Raw genomic sequence first — 17081 nt, forward strand, 5'->3', positions numbered from 1 at the left:
AAGAGGAAATGATGCTGCACTAACCAATGGAGAAATTGCACCTTGTGCATTCCTATACAACTTTCAGGAGTTCCTTTCAAAAAATATATTATAAAAAATGTAACCATGTAAATCTCTTTAGGACAAGGGGACGTATCAGTATATTTGCCTGTATTTACCCCCCCCCAAAAAAAATGAGATGCTAATGTGGCTATCATAAAGTACTACAAATGCCACGATGATCTGGACGAAATTGCCGAATCACGGAAAAGGTAAGAATCTCTGGATGTGCTATGTTAGCTAGGCTCGACATTTATTCTCTACATTTTTTAAATTAACAATTCTGAGTACTGTCTGGTGCAAGTTCTAAATTGACACAACTGTTGGCAAAAGTGTCATCTAGAGATGACTTGCAGGAATTTGTAGTCTTGCATGATGTCTACTTTGATGCTGATTAGGATTTTGGGATCAGAGTAAAGAAAGCTGAACAGATTGCTAAAAGTCACATTGTCCAGGAGAGATTTACATGGTTATGAAAACCTCACTCCAGGGTAAGCCTACATGAAACACAGCCCTTATATTGAGTGTTTCTAAAAATCCCATTGGGGGAAAAATGATTGGTGGAAAAACAATTGGAACCATTTCCCTGTTTTACTGCTAGGTTTTGTGGATATGACACCCTCTGTGGAGCTCTATACCCATAGAAATGAGTGCAGGATTTGTTTCTGTTCTCTAAAACACTAGAGGGAGCTATATACCATGTACAGCCTGTGTCAGAACAGATGACCAGAATATTGATTGCATTTGTATTACTTTGATATACAAAAAAAAATATTTAGTGATGCTCATTTCTGATGACTGTCCCTGGATAGAGGATGACCCCATTTATTAAAAATGCATCCTGTCAGAACATCAAAATTGCCTCTGCGTCATTCTGCTTTGTGAAATGGAAGCGTGAGCATTGATAGTATGTGATTTGGATGCAGGGCTAGGAGGCGAGCAGAACTACTTGAGGCTCGCGGGTATCTAATGGACTAGTATATCAAGCATGCGTCCCATCAACAGCCTCCCAATGTTAATCGGACCGCATTGTGTTCAGTAACCATGTCATTATAATCCATTTGGCTGCTTTTAATAATGGGTTTTTCACATTTCCGTTCCCTGAAAGCGGAAGACAGAATGGAAGCGATGATTCCAGGAAATGAGATGTGTTCGTGAAACCTGGAGCTCAGGTCTGCGGAATGTTGAGATTGAGGGGGGGTCATGGGAAATGGATTCCCATTTCTTTGTGGCCCCTTGGTGACCATTGAGTGCTTTCAAATAGTAATGACTCAGACGTACTCTGCTGCTACTGCTGTTAGAAAAAAAAGTGATTATTTTAAAAAGGGGGGATGTTGGTGAGCATGGAATATATTCCCCCAAATGTGTAAAATTCTGAAATTGCTTTACAGATGTTGATATCATGGTATGATTAATTCAGTCAGTAATTTAGTAATTTCTTAACTATTACTTGTGGTGTTATGTAGCCTAATGCATCATATGTATACACTTTTCCTTTAATCAATTAGTACTTGTAATGTACTTCCCAGGACTAACTACCACCTCAAGCAAGTTAACATTCCAGAGATGCTCAGTACCGCTATAGATAACTATCCTTATAAGTTGTATTCGTCATATGTACCGGATACACAATAAAAAAATTAAATATAAGAACAAAGTAATGGCTCAGTAAAATAGAATAAACACAACATTTCCTCAAGTTAACATCGTCCTGGGGTGTAAACTCTAAAAGGATAGCTGCTGAGGGGACAAGCTCGGTTTGCTATTTTTACCCTGGTCCCTAATATATCTATGTGGACTACTGAGGTGACGACAGCTGCAGCCCATCAGTGGCAGTTCTCCCAATAATCCCCAGAGAGACAGGCCTGCCAATGTTTTTCCACTTCTATCTTCAATGTTATTTTAGTATTACAACTGAAGACCCAATGCGGAACTGAAGACTACTATGGTTGAGAGAAGTCCTGAAAAGCTTCAAAGGTATAGTACTATGGAAACACAAGATATTGGAAATGATGATATCGGAACTATTTTATATCAGGCACTTATTGCAGTCTCTTCATTGTTTGATTGCACCACAGTGGATTGCACCCACAGTGGATTGCACCCACAGCACAGGAAACAGTTAATATGAATATCCTTCCTCCTCTGTGTGTGCGCATGTGTGAATGTTTGTGCTGTCATGCAGAAGTGTGTGTGTGTCTACTCCATTGTGTCTCTGCCCTTGTGCTGGTCTTGGAGAGGTCACTGAAACAGTAGCCAGTGTTCCTGTGTCACGAGCTGGGCCGAGTTAGGGGGTGGGCTGCGCCTGAGTCTTGTGTATCCGAAATGGTACCCCTATAACTTATGTAGTGAACAACCTCCGGCCAACCTCATGGGCCTCTGTCATGTGTAGTATAAAGCAGTAGCTAACTTACTATGTAGGGAACGTGAGGTAAAACACATGCATCATGTGACTAGTGTTTCTCATTGATCATGGCACTTGGTGATATAGTTGTGTGAAACACATTCAGGGATTGTGGCCAAGAGAGGTAAATTATCCAATGTGTGAATGCAAAATAATTGTCCTTCATTACATTGAGAACATCTATATTTACCATACACAGTCAGACTAAGGGAAATCTAATCTGGTTACGGTGCCCATCTTTTGTGTTTTGAAGGTTAAGTTTTGACTCATGTGTCCTTTAATAGAAGGAACAATGGCTATCATTGGGCAGATTGGATTATACTGATCCCTGGGGCACCGGTCTATGGCCCGTTACGTGAACAGGCAAAAGCGGTGAAGGAGGAGCGCCCTTCTCAAATCTAACAGTAATCTGAGCTGCTCGGTCATGTTGTCAACAACGCAGCATGGTGCATCGTCCAGAAGCATTCATCTATTTTCTGTAAAATATGTTAGACTTCTCAAACTAGTTTTCATTGGGAAGGCAGATAAAGCATTTTTAACATACAGAGGTTGGCCTTTTCTGTCATATTACCCGCTCCCATCAAATTCATTACACATATTTTAGGGGATAAATTGAAATAGAATCTCAAGTGCTTCACATTACAACCAGATTTGCTACCGCTCATGACCTTGTTAATGGTTGGACTGGATTGTGTGTCATTGTGTCCTGTAGTCACATGTACCCACCGTGTGTGTGATGATAAGGACATCTGACAGGGAGAGAGGGAGTGAGAGAGAAGAGGTGGGAGAGAGGGAGATGTAAAGATAGAGACAAGGGAGGTGGGAGGGGGACAAAAAAAAGACAGACAGAGAGAGAGGAATAGAGGGAGGGAGAGAGCTTGCTGCACCACACTAAACGCCCCCTGCTTGCATGTTCACCAAACAATGCCATTGCTGCAGCTGACTGGATGTCCTTAACAGGATCAGTGTCCTCACACCCCATTGGCTGAGAATATAGGAGTGACTTAAACCCCATTGGGTGCTGCGGCTTCATGTGTGAGATTCATAGGATTGCAGCAACATCAGGAGAGGGAGGGAGAATAGCCATCTAATACAGTATGTGATACATGAGTTTACCCCTCTATTAAATTAATCTGTTGGAGAACAGTGGAATAGATATAGCAGAGTGGAATGGAACACCGTGAAATGGAACACCAAAACCTTAGGCTAGTACAGTAGAAATGTAGTAGTTTTACCATAGGTCTATGTTAACCTCTACGGGATCGGTGCCCCCCCCCCCGCGAGACGGTTGTGCTAAAGTACGGTTGTGCTAACGTGCTAATGTTGTAAGTAAAAAGAACATTTCCCAGGACATAGACGTCTTATATGGGCAGAAAGCTTAAATTCTTGTTAATCTAACTGCACTGTCCAATTTACAGTAGCTATTACAGTGAAAGAAATACCATGTTATTGTTTGAGAAGACTGCACAACAACAAAAAGTTTTATCACGGCAACTGGTTTGATACATTCACTTCTGAAGGTAAATAATGTACTTACATTCAGTAATCTTGCTCTGATTTGTCATCCTGAGGGTCCCAGAGATAAAATGTAGCATAGTTTTGTTTGATAAAATAAATGTCTATATTCAAATGTAGGAACTGGGTTCTACAGTTTGAATCCCTGCTGTGTCTGCCCCCTCTAGATGTGTGAAGGTTAGTGTCTATCCTGTAGGGAAGCTAATTATCCATAATTTATGACATCCCTGGGAGTATGTAAACTACATTTTTTGGATTACCATATCATTTTTGTATGTTCTCTATAGTTATGTACTTGAAAATATATGAACTGATCAATTCGGCACATTTGGGCAGACTTGATACAACATTTTGAACAGTAATGCAATGGTTCATTGGATCAGTCTAAAACTTTTTACACACAATGCTACCATCTAGTGGCCAAAATCTAAATTGCACCTATACTCCTAAGTGATATAATGGCCTTTCTCTTGCATTTCAAAGATGATGGAAAAAATATAAAATAGAAAACGCATGTTTTTTTCTTTGTATTATCTTTTCCCAGATCTAATGTGTTATATTATCCTACATTCATTTCACATTTCCACAAACTTCAAAGTATTTCCTTTCAATTGGTATCAAGAATATGCATGTCCTTGCTAAAGGTCCTGAGCTACAGGCAGTTAGATTTGGGTATGTCATTTTAGGCAAAAATTGAAAAAAGGGTCCGATCCTTAAACGTCATCATAAAAATGCACAACATGATTTAAATAAATGTTTTCCTCCACCTACATAATCCCTCCAAAAACTGGGAACACTAAAACATGACAAAGGGGAGGACAAACAATGTGAGCACTGAGCCAAAGTAAACATCCTAGCGGCAGGGCGTTGTCTGTACAGGAAACAGGCAGTGTCTATCGTCTGTCCACTGTCTGGTTTTATTGACATCATCACCCCTCTCTCTCCAGTTGACCGAGTGACTATTGGACCTGTTGCAGTAGTTACAATAAGAGACCCTTAGACCCTTGCAATATTACATCATCGTACTATACCCTTTACACATCACACTGCGAGGGAATGACAAAGGTTGACTGTATGTTACTGTAAAAAAAAGTTTGTAACCTGGCGGCCTTAACATTTTTAAGTACAATTTGGATTTCGTGTTGAGTTAACCCAATCTAAAGTTACTTCAACCTAGTTAAGTAAGTGGAACTGACAAGTTGGATTTAATAACTTGTTGAGTGAACTTGATACTTTTAGTCAAATCAATGTGCTTCAACTGATGTTTTTAGTTGTCTAACAAAGCTATTCAAGTTGTTTTGACAAATTACCAAGTGGAGAGGACAAGTATTTGATAGTCAGAAAAACATAACTTTTAGTTGTTTTAATTTACTAATGTTTGTAACCTGGCTGCCTTCAAATGTCAAGTTGTGTCAACTTCCTATATAGTTGAAACAACTACTTAGAAGTGACTAAATCTTTCGAATTATTTAATAGAGATTTCAGAAAAGAACGTTACGCTCTCATCTGTCTCTTGCTCAGATGTGAGTTTTTTCACCAGCATAGTCTACACGTCCTCTCTCCTCATCCTTGCCTTCTCAAAACCCATTGGATGAAAAAGCCAGAGGTGCCGCTCCTCTGACCTTCTCCTCCAATGGGTTTTGAGGAGGCGAGGAGAGAGGACGCGAGGAGGATACAATTGATATTCTTTCCGTGTCAAACTCAGCCAGTGGTGAAGCCCTACTTTGCATCCTCCTCTTTGGCTAAAAACCCGTTAAACCCCGAACTCCATAAGTGAAGTCATCACGTCCTCTCACTACCTGACTGTCGACGCTGCTTCAATTGCCTGCCTCTTAGGACCAAAAAGGGATATAACCGATCTTTAAAATATATGCAAAAGGTATGTATGTAGCTACCGCCGGTGTTTGCTTTGACTTTGAGTGAATTGCTATCATAGTTTTCGATTATGTGTCATGTGACGCACGACTGACTCATCACTTCGGTGTATGCTCAAAAATGCACGTAGGCCTACACACACTTTTTGGATACGTTTTGTAGCTTGCAACCTGGTTGCAATAGCCTGAATAATGTTCTTGATATTCCTACATGGTTTGGTATTTGACATTTAGAATAGACGATGTAGGCTACGCGAAGCCTAATGCGTGCTGTGTAGCGTGCTGTGTTTTAGCGAGGTGGCTTAGCTCCCTTTAATAGCGGTTGTCGTTAAAGGGGTGGATGTCGCTAATTTGACAGGAAACTTACTTTTTCCTCGTTGAGCTTCGTGAGCGACTCCGTCTTGAACGTGACAAAGTTCTTGTATTACGGAATGTCATTTGAAGACGTGGTTAATGATTGACTGACGACATGAATATTGGTTTGAACTGTGCAGATTGTTAATGGACTGTGACAACCTCCACCTCGTTTGTCTAATGTTATAGATGTTCTGCCACCTTGCAGCCGACCAGTGTAAAACACAAAAAAGCATCCGGCCATTAAAGACGATAGGACTATTGCCTCAATGTGATTACAAAAGGGTATTAAACATTGGCCTACAAGGATATAGCTACGGTTGTTTTAGGGAATTATAATTTACCTATTGTGATATCAGTTATTGCATGTCCGACATCTTGAAGCTTCAATATTTTTAACATGATCAAGCCTATTAATATTAATAGGCCTCTGTAGGGCGAGTCCACGACAGCAAGGCCCAAACATATATATTTTTGGTATCTCAGACTGGTCAGGCAATTCTCACGTAAAAACTTAATTGGGAGGAAGAATGTTTGATATTCTTTTTACATTTGTATCATAAACCACTTGAGAAGATCATGAGGCCAATTTAGGCCATTTTTCCCCCCCATACATGCCTCTTGAAAGACCCTATGATACAGACATCTTGGTGTCATTATACATTTACATTTGAGTAATTTAGCAGACACTTATCCAGAGCAACTAAGTCAGTAATGACTGCTTACATTTTTCCGTAGCTACACGCGCACCATGCTCTACCAACTGAGCCACACGGAACCCATTATGGTTCTTAGTGTGCTCTAAAATGTGGATGTCTAGATTCTGAAATACATTTTGTCACATTATCTCAAGTACCCTTCTTGATTTTGTTCATATTGTTTAAAACGATGTACTGTACAAGTACATGACATTTCCAGAGTGGGTGCTCTTCAACTTTTAAGTAATGATAAATGTTATGAGCACCACCAACACTGGGAATGGGCAAATTGATTTAAAGGGAACTCCCTCTGCTTGTGATTTGCTGAATGTGCACTCCTAAAAGAGGTCTGGGATTGTTTAAAGGAGAAGTTTACTCTATTTGAACCAAATCCTTATTTTTGATGTAAGTGGCATGTTATAGACTTTTGTTGTTGCTATTTCACTGTTTTTTAAAAACTTACCCCAACAGCGATATCCTTCCTCATGCTTGTTCAGCAGTAGTTGTAGGGGCACAGAAAACATGAACAAAGGCTCCAAAAACACCCCAATACGTCCTTTAAAAAACATCAACAAACTATCGCCTTGTTCACTGGCTAGTTGGAACTAGGAAACAAAAAAATGTCTGACTTACTAACTGGTTGAACCTGGCACATGATAACTACAACCAGTTGTGCAGAACGATTAATTTCTTGGCGCACCCATCCCATTACCGGGATCATTTTCGTCAACATCCGCTGAATTGCAGAGGGCCAAATTCAAATGAAATTACAAAAAAAGATTACATTTTCATGAAATCACAAGTGCAATATAGCAAAACACAGCTTAGCTTGTTGTTAATCCACCTGGCGTGTCAGATTTTAAAAAAAAAGCTTTACAGCAAAAGCTATCCAAGCATTTATGTTAGGACATCTCTCTCAGCAGACAAAACATTACAAACAGCTAGCAGCAAAGTAGATTGGTCACAAAAGTCAGAAAAGCAATCAAATGAATCGCTTACATTTGATGATCTTCGGATGTTTGCACTCACGAGACTCCCAGTTACACAATAAATGTTACTTTTGTTCTATGAAGATTATTTTTTATATCCAAAATACCTCCATTTGGTTGGCACGTTTTGTTCAGAAATCCACAGGCTCGAGTGGTCACGACGGGGCAGACGAAAATTCCAAATAGTATCCGTAAAGTTTGTAGAAACATATCAAATGTTTATAACCAATCCTCAGGTTGTTTTTACAATAAATAATCGATAATATTTCAACCCGGACTGTAGCTATTTCAATAGGAGAGAGAGAGAAAATGTCTGCTCCAAGCTATTGCACATGCAAAACTCTGCTGGTACCCAGCCATCCACTGACGCGATGTGATCGTTCTCGCTAATTTTTCAGAATAAAAGCCTGAAACTATGTCTAAAGACTGTTCACACCATGTGGAAGCCATAGAGAAAGGAATATGGTTGATATACATATAAATGGAGGGAAGGTATGCAATGGAACAGGGAGATTCGTTTCTCTTAGGCACTTCCTTGTTGGATTTTCCTCAGGTTTTCGCCTGCAATATCAGTTCTGTTATACTCACAGACAAAATTTTGACAGTTTTGGAAACTTCAGTGTTTTCTATCCTAATCTGACAATTATATGCATATTCTAGATTCTGGGCCTGAGAAATAGGCAGTTTCATTTGGGTATGTTTTTCATCCAAACATAAAAATACTGCCCCGTACACTCAACAGGTTAACTAATATTTTTGTTAGTTTTTAAACAACTAATTGAAGTGGTTCAATTTGAATTCCATGTAGTTTTTCTGTGAGCTCAATGTGCATATTGCACAGTTTCTCTAGAGATAAATCAGATCCAGTGTGAACTGTGCGACGTAGTAGGGAGTTGTAGTTTCCAACAAGGCCAATATTCTACATAGTTTAATGCAGAAAATTTAAATAGCATTTAAAAAATAAATAAAAAAATGTTTACATTACATACAATTTACAATAACATCAAATTGATCAGAAATACAGTGCAGACATTGTTAATGTTGTAAATGACTATTGTAGCTGGAACATTTTTTATTTTTTAAATGGAATATCTACATAGGCGTACAGAGGTCCATTATCAGCAACCATCACTCCTGTGTTCCAATGGCACGTTGTTTTAGCTAATCCAAGTTTATCATTTTAAAAGGCCAATTGATCATTAGAAAACCCTTTTGCAATATGTTAGCACAGCTGGAAACTGTTCTGAGTTAAAGAAGCAGTAAAACTGGCCTTTAGACTAGTTGAGTATCTGGAGCGTCAGCATTTGTGGCTTCCATTACAGGCACAAAATGGCCAGAAACAAAAACCTTTCTTCTGAAACTCGTCAGTCTATTCTTGTTCTGAGAAATGAAGGCTATTCCATCTCATACAACGCTGTGTACTACTCCCTTCACAGAACAGCCCTTCTGGCTCTAACAGAATAGAAAGACGTCGACAGTGAAGAGGCGACTCCGGGTTGCAGGAATGTGTTCTGTGTTCTTTTGCCCATCTTAATCTTTTATTTTTATTGGCCAGTCTGAGATATGGCTTTTTCTTTGCAACTTTGCCCATCTCAGACTGGCCAATAAAAATAAAATATTAAGATGGGCAAAAGAACAGACACTGGACCTCTGCCTAGAAGGCCAGCATCCTGGAGTCGCCTCTATTTAAAATCGTTTAACCATTTTTTAACTAGGCAAGTCAGTTAAGAACAAATTGTTATTTACAATGACAACCTAGGAACAGTGGGTTAACTGCCTTGATCAGGGGCAGAATGATAGATTTTTTAAAAACTTGTCAGCTTGGGGATTTGATCTAGCAACCTTTCGCTTACTGGCCCAACGCTCTAACCACTAGGCTACCTGTCGCCCCAGGTAAAAGCCTCTTCACGGTTGACTTTGAGACTGGTGTTTTATGAATACTATTTAATGAAGCTGCCAGTTGAGGACTTGAGGTGTCTGTTTCTCAAACTAGACACTCTAATCTACTTGTCCTCTTGCTCAGTTGTGCACCCGGGCCCCCCATTCCTCTTTCTATTCTGGTTAGAGCCAGTATGCGCTGTTCTGTGAAGGGAGTAGTACACAATCAGTTTCCTTGGCAGTTTCTCACATGGAAATAGCCATAATTTCTCAGAACAAGAATAGACTGACGAGTTTCAGAAGAAAGGTCTTTGTTTCTGGCCTTTTTGAGCCTTTTTGAACCCACAAATGCTGATGCTCCAGATTCTCAACTAGTCTAAAGGCCAGTTGTATTGATTATTTTATCAGAACAACAGTTTTCAGCTGTGCTAACATAGTTGCAATAGTTTTTTTTTTAAAGTTTATTTTTATTTTTATTTTTTACCCCTTTTTCTCCCCAATTTCATGGTATCCAATTGTTTTAGTAGCTACTATCTTGTCTCATCGCTACAACTCCCGTACGGGCTCGGGAGAGACGAAGGTTGAAAGTCATGCATCCTCCGATACACAACCCAACCAAGCCGCACTGCTTCTTAACACAGCGCGCATCCAACCCGGAAGCCAGCCGCACCAATGTGTCGGAGAAAACACTGTGCACCTGGCAACCTTGGTTAGTGCGCACTGCACCCGGCCCGCCACTGGAGTCGCTGGTGCGCGATGAGACAAGGACATCCCTACCGGCCAAGCCCTCCCTAACCCGGACAACGCTAGGCCAATTGTTCATCGCCCCACGGACCTCCCGGTCGCGGCCGGTTACCTGGGCGCAAACCCAGAGTCTCTGATGGCACAGCTGGCGCTGCAGTACAGCGCCCTTAACCACTGTGTCACCCGGGAGGCCCGCAATAGGTTTTTCTAATGATCAATTAGCCTTTTTAAAATGATAAACTTAGATTATCTAAAACAACGTGCCATTGGAACACTGGAGTGATGTTTGCTATGCCGTTAATCCATCTCTGCTACTTTTAGTTATGATCCAATTTGTAAATATTACCAACAAAGTGAATGTGAAAATGGATTCAAAATGGTTGCCCTCTGCTGGTGACTTGCAGGATGTGCGACGATGCGAGCAAAAGGAGGTCTGCGATTGCCTACTATGCCAATTTCTCTGTATACAATGGGTCTTAACTTTAAAACTAGCAGAGATCCCACTCCGGAACTTTGATATACCGGTAGAGTATATATTATGTTCAAAAATATATTACAACTTTTGCCAAATATGTTTATTAATGTCAAAAGTGTTATTGAAATAAACATACTACTAATTACAGAGTAAGAGAGAAGGCTTTGTAGTATCTGTAGGTACTACATTTTGCTTTGTCACACCTACAGATGGAACATTATGGAGTCTTAAAATGTCACAGATTTTGCAGATTCAATTAATTACATATTAAAGCATAATTGAGAAATATGTCATATATATATATATAATATATATATATATATATATATATAGTTCTCCTTGTGAAGAATCACCCTAAAATATCCTTCCTTTTACAGAAGATTAAAATATATTAAGACATTTATCACTGTTTTAATATTTGAGAATCGCAATAACATTACTATTACCAATCACATCCGGCTGTGTTAGAACAGGTGTCTTCAGCTGAAATTCTATTCAGGTCAAATTGTAACAACACTGTTGCATGACCTTTGTCACTGTTCTGTCTCTGGACTCTAGTATCCTTTTTAGCTTCTGATGGAGGATTAAAGCCACTGTTGGTAAACAACACAAATCAAAAGTTATTCGTCATATGCTTTGTAAACAACCGGTGTAGAGTAAAAGGGAAATGCTTACTTAGTCTACACCTGTTGTTTAACACGCATGTGACAAATTAACTTTTGAATTGTTTGCCAACTGTTGTAACTGCCTCTCGCTTGGACATGCAATAGTCTAGATATTTGCGATTTATGTCTGCGATTACACCTCAGCAGCAGATGGAGGGGGCAGTGGGTTTTGTGGATTATGATTTTGAGTCGGGCCTATAGATGAGGATTAGGGTGACCTCAAAGGTGCGTGTTTATCGGACCCTTTTTTTGGGGGGGGGGGGTTACTGTGTATTCTCTGGTCCAGGAGAACCTCAAGGGGACCTCCTGGTTGGATAAGGACAAAGTAGCTAAATCTGGGCCTGTGGAAGTAGGATGTCTCCCTGCTGCCTTTGATCTGTGGTAGGCCTTGCATTGGCCTGCTCTGCTTTATCCTAGCCTGGCATGATCACTACTTGGTGGTGCCTGTATCTGGCGGCAAGGAACCTTGCCAGACAAAGCAAGTATCCTGTTTGATCAATATTGTTAGTTTGATAACCAGGCAATGTCCGGTCATTGTGATTGCCTTAGGAAATCACCCTGGCCTAGCTGTTGCTTTATATTGTTCCGTATGTCTAGCCAGAATATTCTAGTAAAATGACGAAAGGACATAATTATTGTCCTTGGGATTTGATGGTTAACTTATTACTCGTGTGTTTCCTTGGTAGGGACTGCTCAGTAAGGAAGGTTGTAATGGTAGGATGTCCAGGCTTTTGATTCCAAAGATCCTCTCCTATAAGTGTTTGAAGCTGTATTCTACTGTTGGTCTGCGGTTGGTTGCCTGCCAAAGCAGCAGGACTGAAGTTGACCAATGGTTTGAAGCAATGCCAGTTTACTAGTCTTAAATTGGGCTACAGTATATCAAGCAATATTCACTAACTGCACTGTAGTAGCTATGGAAAACAATCGGAGGACATTTTAGAAACGTGACCTTAAACCCACTATACACTATGCAAAATGGTTTCCAAATGGTTACGAAATGCGTGTCTAAACAAGACCTTTGGCCCCTGGCCTCAAACACTAGGGACAGGCCTAGTTTAGGATACTGTTTAGTGTAGGCTATTTCAATTACTTTCAAGGACATTTTGTAGCAAGTATTTGGATATGTTTTCTTTGAAAATAGGCTACAAGTAGTTGAATATTCAGAATGCATTTTCAAATATTGAAATACTTCATGCGTTTGAACCCAGGTCTGTTTGGTCCTAGGTGTATTTGAAATAATGTATTAGGAAGTTAGTAGTTTAGGCTATATATCAGAAGTTTATTTGAAAATACTTTCAAAAGTAGCTGATTTTGACAATACATTTTAAAAAATAACTTAAATATGCATTTATTTGAACCCACGTTTGACTAGGATATTGGTTTTGACTCCGTCTGGAGTAAATCAATTAAATACAGCGGTGTTTGTTTGATTGGCTTAAGAAATGCATTCCTTGGGCTAGATTCCCAGACAGATTAAGCCTATGACTGGACTAAAAGAGCGTGCTCAATGTTGAGGCAAGAGCATGATTACCTCACACAAATTTCACACACTTTAATCTTGGACCAGGTTTCTCTTTGAATATGTATTTTCTCTCAAGTACACTCACCTTAATTAACTAGACTAAAGGCTAAACTCTCTCCTTCCTTCTCTCCCTCCTCCAGCGTTGTGAATCATGTCGTCTGTGATGCAGAAGTTGATCACCCCCATGGCCAGCGGCCCTGCTGAGCCCCCCAGGAACAAAGTGACCGTGGTTGGGGTGGGCATGGTGGGCATGGCCTGTGCCGTCAGCATCCTCCTCAGGGTAAGATGTCGTACTGTTACTTTACAACTGCATTACTACCCTTACTATTGTGTTTATTAGTACTTTACCTCTGAATTACTACTACTATTCTGACACCAACAAATAGTTACCACTCAGTTATTACGTGGGCTGGTTGTAGTTGTGGATTTTACCATATCATTTCTAAGTAAATACCAGGTATTCGTGGCCAAACTATCCTTCTGGCCCTTCTTTCCACCCCTACCACCTCCTCCTTCCTGTAGGACTTGGCTGATGAGCTGGCTCTGGTTGACGTGATGGAGGATAAGCTGAAGGGAGAGATGATGGACCTGCAGCACGGCAGCCTCTTCCTAAAGACATCTAAGATAGTCGCCGACAAAGGTAAGAGAATCCCCCTTGTGTGTGTGCCACTGGAGTGGTTCAGAGCAATGAATGTATTTTGCCATTGAAAATGTAATGCAGCTTGTTTTGAAACCAGTTTAAGGTTGATTGCATTTCATTGATTGCCATTTAGATGTTTTTTCCCCCCTGCTAAATGGGAAAAGTCTACGTAATTCAATTGCTCTTTCCCAATCTCTGTCCAGACTATGCCGTGACTGCAAACTCCCGCATCGTGGTTGTGACCGCTGGCGTGCGTCAGCAGGAGGGAGAGAGCAGGCTCAACCTGGTCCAGAGGAACGTCAACATCTTCAAACACATCATCCCCCAGATCGTCAAACACTCCCCCAACTGCACCCTTATCGTGGTGTCCAACCCAGGTACACACACACTGACAATTTTAATCTTGGACACAAGGTAAATTGTTTCCATCATTATCCCATAGATTGCATTGGCCAACCCAGTTCCAACATTCCACCCTTACCAACTGCTACAGTATCACACCACTCCACAATTCAAGATAAGAGGGCACTGTGACAACAGTGGGTGGCAGGGATGGGCAGTCAGTCATTAATGTTGTCAAGGGTGTGTGTGTGTGTGTGTGTTTGACCATATCCCTAACTCTATCCCTGTGTCTCCCTACCCCTAGTGGATGTGCTGACCTATGTGACATGGAAGTTGAGTGGCCTGCCCAAACACCGTGTCATCGGCAGCGGCACCAACCTGGACTCCGCCCGCTTCCGTTTTCTGATGGCTGAGCGCCTGGGCATCCATGCCACCAGCTTCAACGGATGGGTGCTGGGAGAACACGGCGATACCAGCGGTGGGTAGGGATGATGGTGATTGGTCCTGGTAGAGCACGGCGATACCAGCGGTGGGTAGGGATGATGGTGATTGGTCCTGGTAGAGCACGGCGATACCAGCGGTGGGTAGGGATGATGGTGATTGGTCCTGCTAGAGCACGGCGATACCAGCGGTGGGTAGAGATGATGGTGATTGGTCCTGGTAGAGCACGGCGATACCAGCGGTGGGTAGGGATGATGGTGATTGGTCCTGGTAGAGCACGGCGATACCAGCGGTGGGTAGGGATGATGGTGATTGGTCCTGCTAGAGCACGGCAATACCAGCGGTGGGTAGGGATGATGGTGATTGGTCCTGGTAGAGCACGGCGATACCAGCGGTGGGTAGGGATGATGGTGATTGGTCCTGGTAGAGCACGGAGACACCAGCGGTGGGTAGGGATGATGATGATGTCAGTGGAGTGCATACTTTAGTGGGAATCTGAGCGCATGTGTGAACTTCTTGTCACACCTAGTAAGCCACACCCATTTGGCAGCTTTAACAGCTTTTAAAACAAAAGTACTTGTTTTGGCATTGTTACATCACTCTGCACATCCACATCCATCTCTGTCAGAAATAATGAGTGAGTTGACTCTGCGTGTGTTTAAAAAAAAAAAACAAGAAGGAAATCCTGATTATTTTCTGGGTAAAATAATAAATATCTCTGTATGTGTTAGTCCCTGTGTGGAGCGGTGTCAGCGTAGCTGGAGTCAACCTGCAGAAGCTGAACCCAGAGTTTGGCCTTGACGGAGACAAGGAGGACTGGAAGGCCACCCATAAGGAAGTGGTTGACAGGTAAATACCCCAGACCTATCCCCAGCTCCATCCAGAGTCTAAATATGTACCTCTGACTCACCTAGCACTCGTAGTACAGCTAGAGTTTCCACCGTACTGCTCACCACCTTCTGATTCATTCATATCTACTGGAGCTGTCAAGGTGTAAGGGCTAAAATAAGGATGAGATCAGGCTGGGCTAATTTTTGGTATCATTAATATAACGAGTTCTACTGACATTGTATACTAGAATAAGTATCAAAGCCCGCCCTCACATTTTTATTTTGCATTAACCTTTTATTTGAGTTAACGTTCATGCAGGTTCACCTGATGAGAGTTTTACCTGTTCAAGATGTCAACAGTTGGACGTAGATGCTGACTGACAGTGATTGTTTTGTGTGCTCCTCCAGTGCCTATGAGGTGATCAAGCTGAAGGGGTATACCAACTGGGCCATCGGCCTGAGTGTGGCTGATCTCACTGAGAGCATCATCAAGAACATGAGCAGGATCCACCCTGTCTCCACCATGGTCAAGGTGACGGGAGAACACACACACATGCGTGCAGACACATGCACAGTTACACATTATGTGCATGTAAACACACACACAAAGAGCGAGAGAGTGAAGCTAACACACACATTTCTTTGTGATGATGACTGACAGCTGTGTTTTGATTCCCCAGGACATGTATGGTATTGGCGAGGAGGTGTTCCTGTCCCTGCCATGCGTGCTGAACAGCAACGGAGTGGGCAGCGTGATCAACATGACCCTGACCGACGCTGAGGTGGGCCAGCTGAAGAAAAGTGCAGACACACTCTGGGGCATCCAGAAGGACCTCAAGGACGTCTAGAGACGCACAGCTACCCTTTCTCCCTCCGTTCCCGATGCAGGCAATCCCAGACCTAGTTCCACCCGTCCTCCGATCTACTGTGTCCATCTCCCTTTCATCTTAATCTACTGGTATACATTCTGCCTTTCACCTCCCCCCCTTTCCTTTTGTAGGATGAGGTTACTGTGTTGTTTCCGTGCTAGGTGCTGTGTGAACCAGTATGACTATGTACCCTCATTGGATTCATGTGTTGCAGCTGTTGTACTACGATCAAAAAGTGTTGGCTTTATCCTCCATTTGCACTTTCTTGAAGCACTGTTCTGTTCACTTCCTGTCGGGAGCGCAGGAACAAAGACCCTATAACTGGGTCTCCTCCTGTCGGGGAGCAGTGGTGTTGGTTATTGTGCGAGATGTTCAGTCTGACATTGATTGCCAGAAAGAAACAAAGGGAGGGGCAGAGGTGGAATCAATCGAAACGGCCTACTTTAGTAGTTTTTATTTTATTTTTTACATACTGTAACACCCATGTTTGTGTAATGAATGACAACAACCAATGAGTAACTCAATAAATACTTTAACCTTATGACGCATGTTATTGTGTCCAATGACATAAATGTTCCTCAATAAACTAGGCTACACAATGCCTTCCTGCTGTTAGATATTGCTACTAAGTAATTTGACATTTAAAAAAAATGAGTGACGTGTAGAAGGAAATCCAGATCCCTTGTCATACTTTTATTCACATAAACCATCAAATTAATTTGGACAATACTGACATTTTCAGTAAAGAACATGCCGTACTGTTGGCTACTTAACATCACTTTTCTTCCCCAGCCAACAAATT

The 17081-nt window shown here is 41.5% G+C and overlaps 1 protein-coding gene across 2 annotated transcripts; it reads left to right on the forward strand.

Moving 5' to 3' along the window:
• The first annotated feature begins 1900 nt into the window (after window positions 1-1900).
• Window positions 1901-16820, forward strand: LOC110500268 (L-lactate dehydrogenase B chain). Of its 2 annotated transcripts, none has more exons than XM_036957680.1 (8): window positions 1901-2016; window positions 13298-13437; window positions 13680-13797; window positions 14001-14174; window positions 14444-14617; window positions 15312-15429; window positions 15819-15942; window positions 16091-16820. In XM_036957680.1, the coding sequence occupies exons 2-8, from the start codon at window positions 13309-13311 to the stop codon at window positions 16256-16258; spliced, it is 1005 nt and encodes a 334-aa protein (XP_036813575.1). In that variant the 5' UTR covers window positions 1901-2016; window positions 13298-13308; the 3' UTR covers window positions 16259-16820. The 2 variants fall into 2 exon arrangements, with proteins under 2 accessions (XP_036813575.1, XP_021433219.1); XM_021577544.2 differs by lacking the exon at window positions 1901-2016 and adding an exon at window positions 5633-5837.
• Window positions 16821-17081: the final 261 nt, after the last annotated feature.

The sequence above is a fragment of the Oncorhynchus mykiss genome, chromosome 21 (assembly GCF_013265735.2).
Source record: "Oncorhynchus mykiss isolate Arlee chromosome 21, USDA_OmykA_1.1, whole genome shotgun sequence".
Classification (NCBI taxonomy): Eukaryota; Metazoa; Chordata; class Actinopteri; order Salmoniformes; family Salmonidae; genus Oncorhynchus; species Oncorhynchus mykiss.

What these genes read in the sequence shown, in the direction of transcription:
- LOC110500268 (XM_036957680.1), top strand. Translation starts at nt 13,309, where the DNA reads ATGTCGTCTGTGATGCAGAAGTTGATCACCCCCATGGCCAGCGGCCCT. An exon ending in CATAAGGAAGTGGTTGACAG is followed by an intron (nt 15,430 to 15,818) that starts GTAAATACCCCA and finishes GTGCTCCTCCAG; the next exon opens with TGCCTATGAGGTGATCAAGC. An exon ending in CTGTCTCCACCATGGTCAAG is followed by an intron (nt 15,943 to 16,090) that starts GTGACGGGAGAA and finishes TTGATTCCCCAG; the next exon opens with GACATGTATGGTATTGGCGA.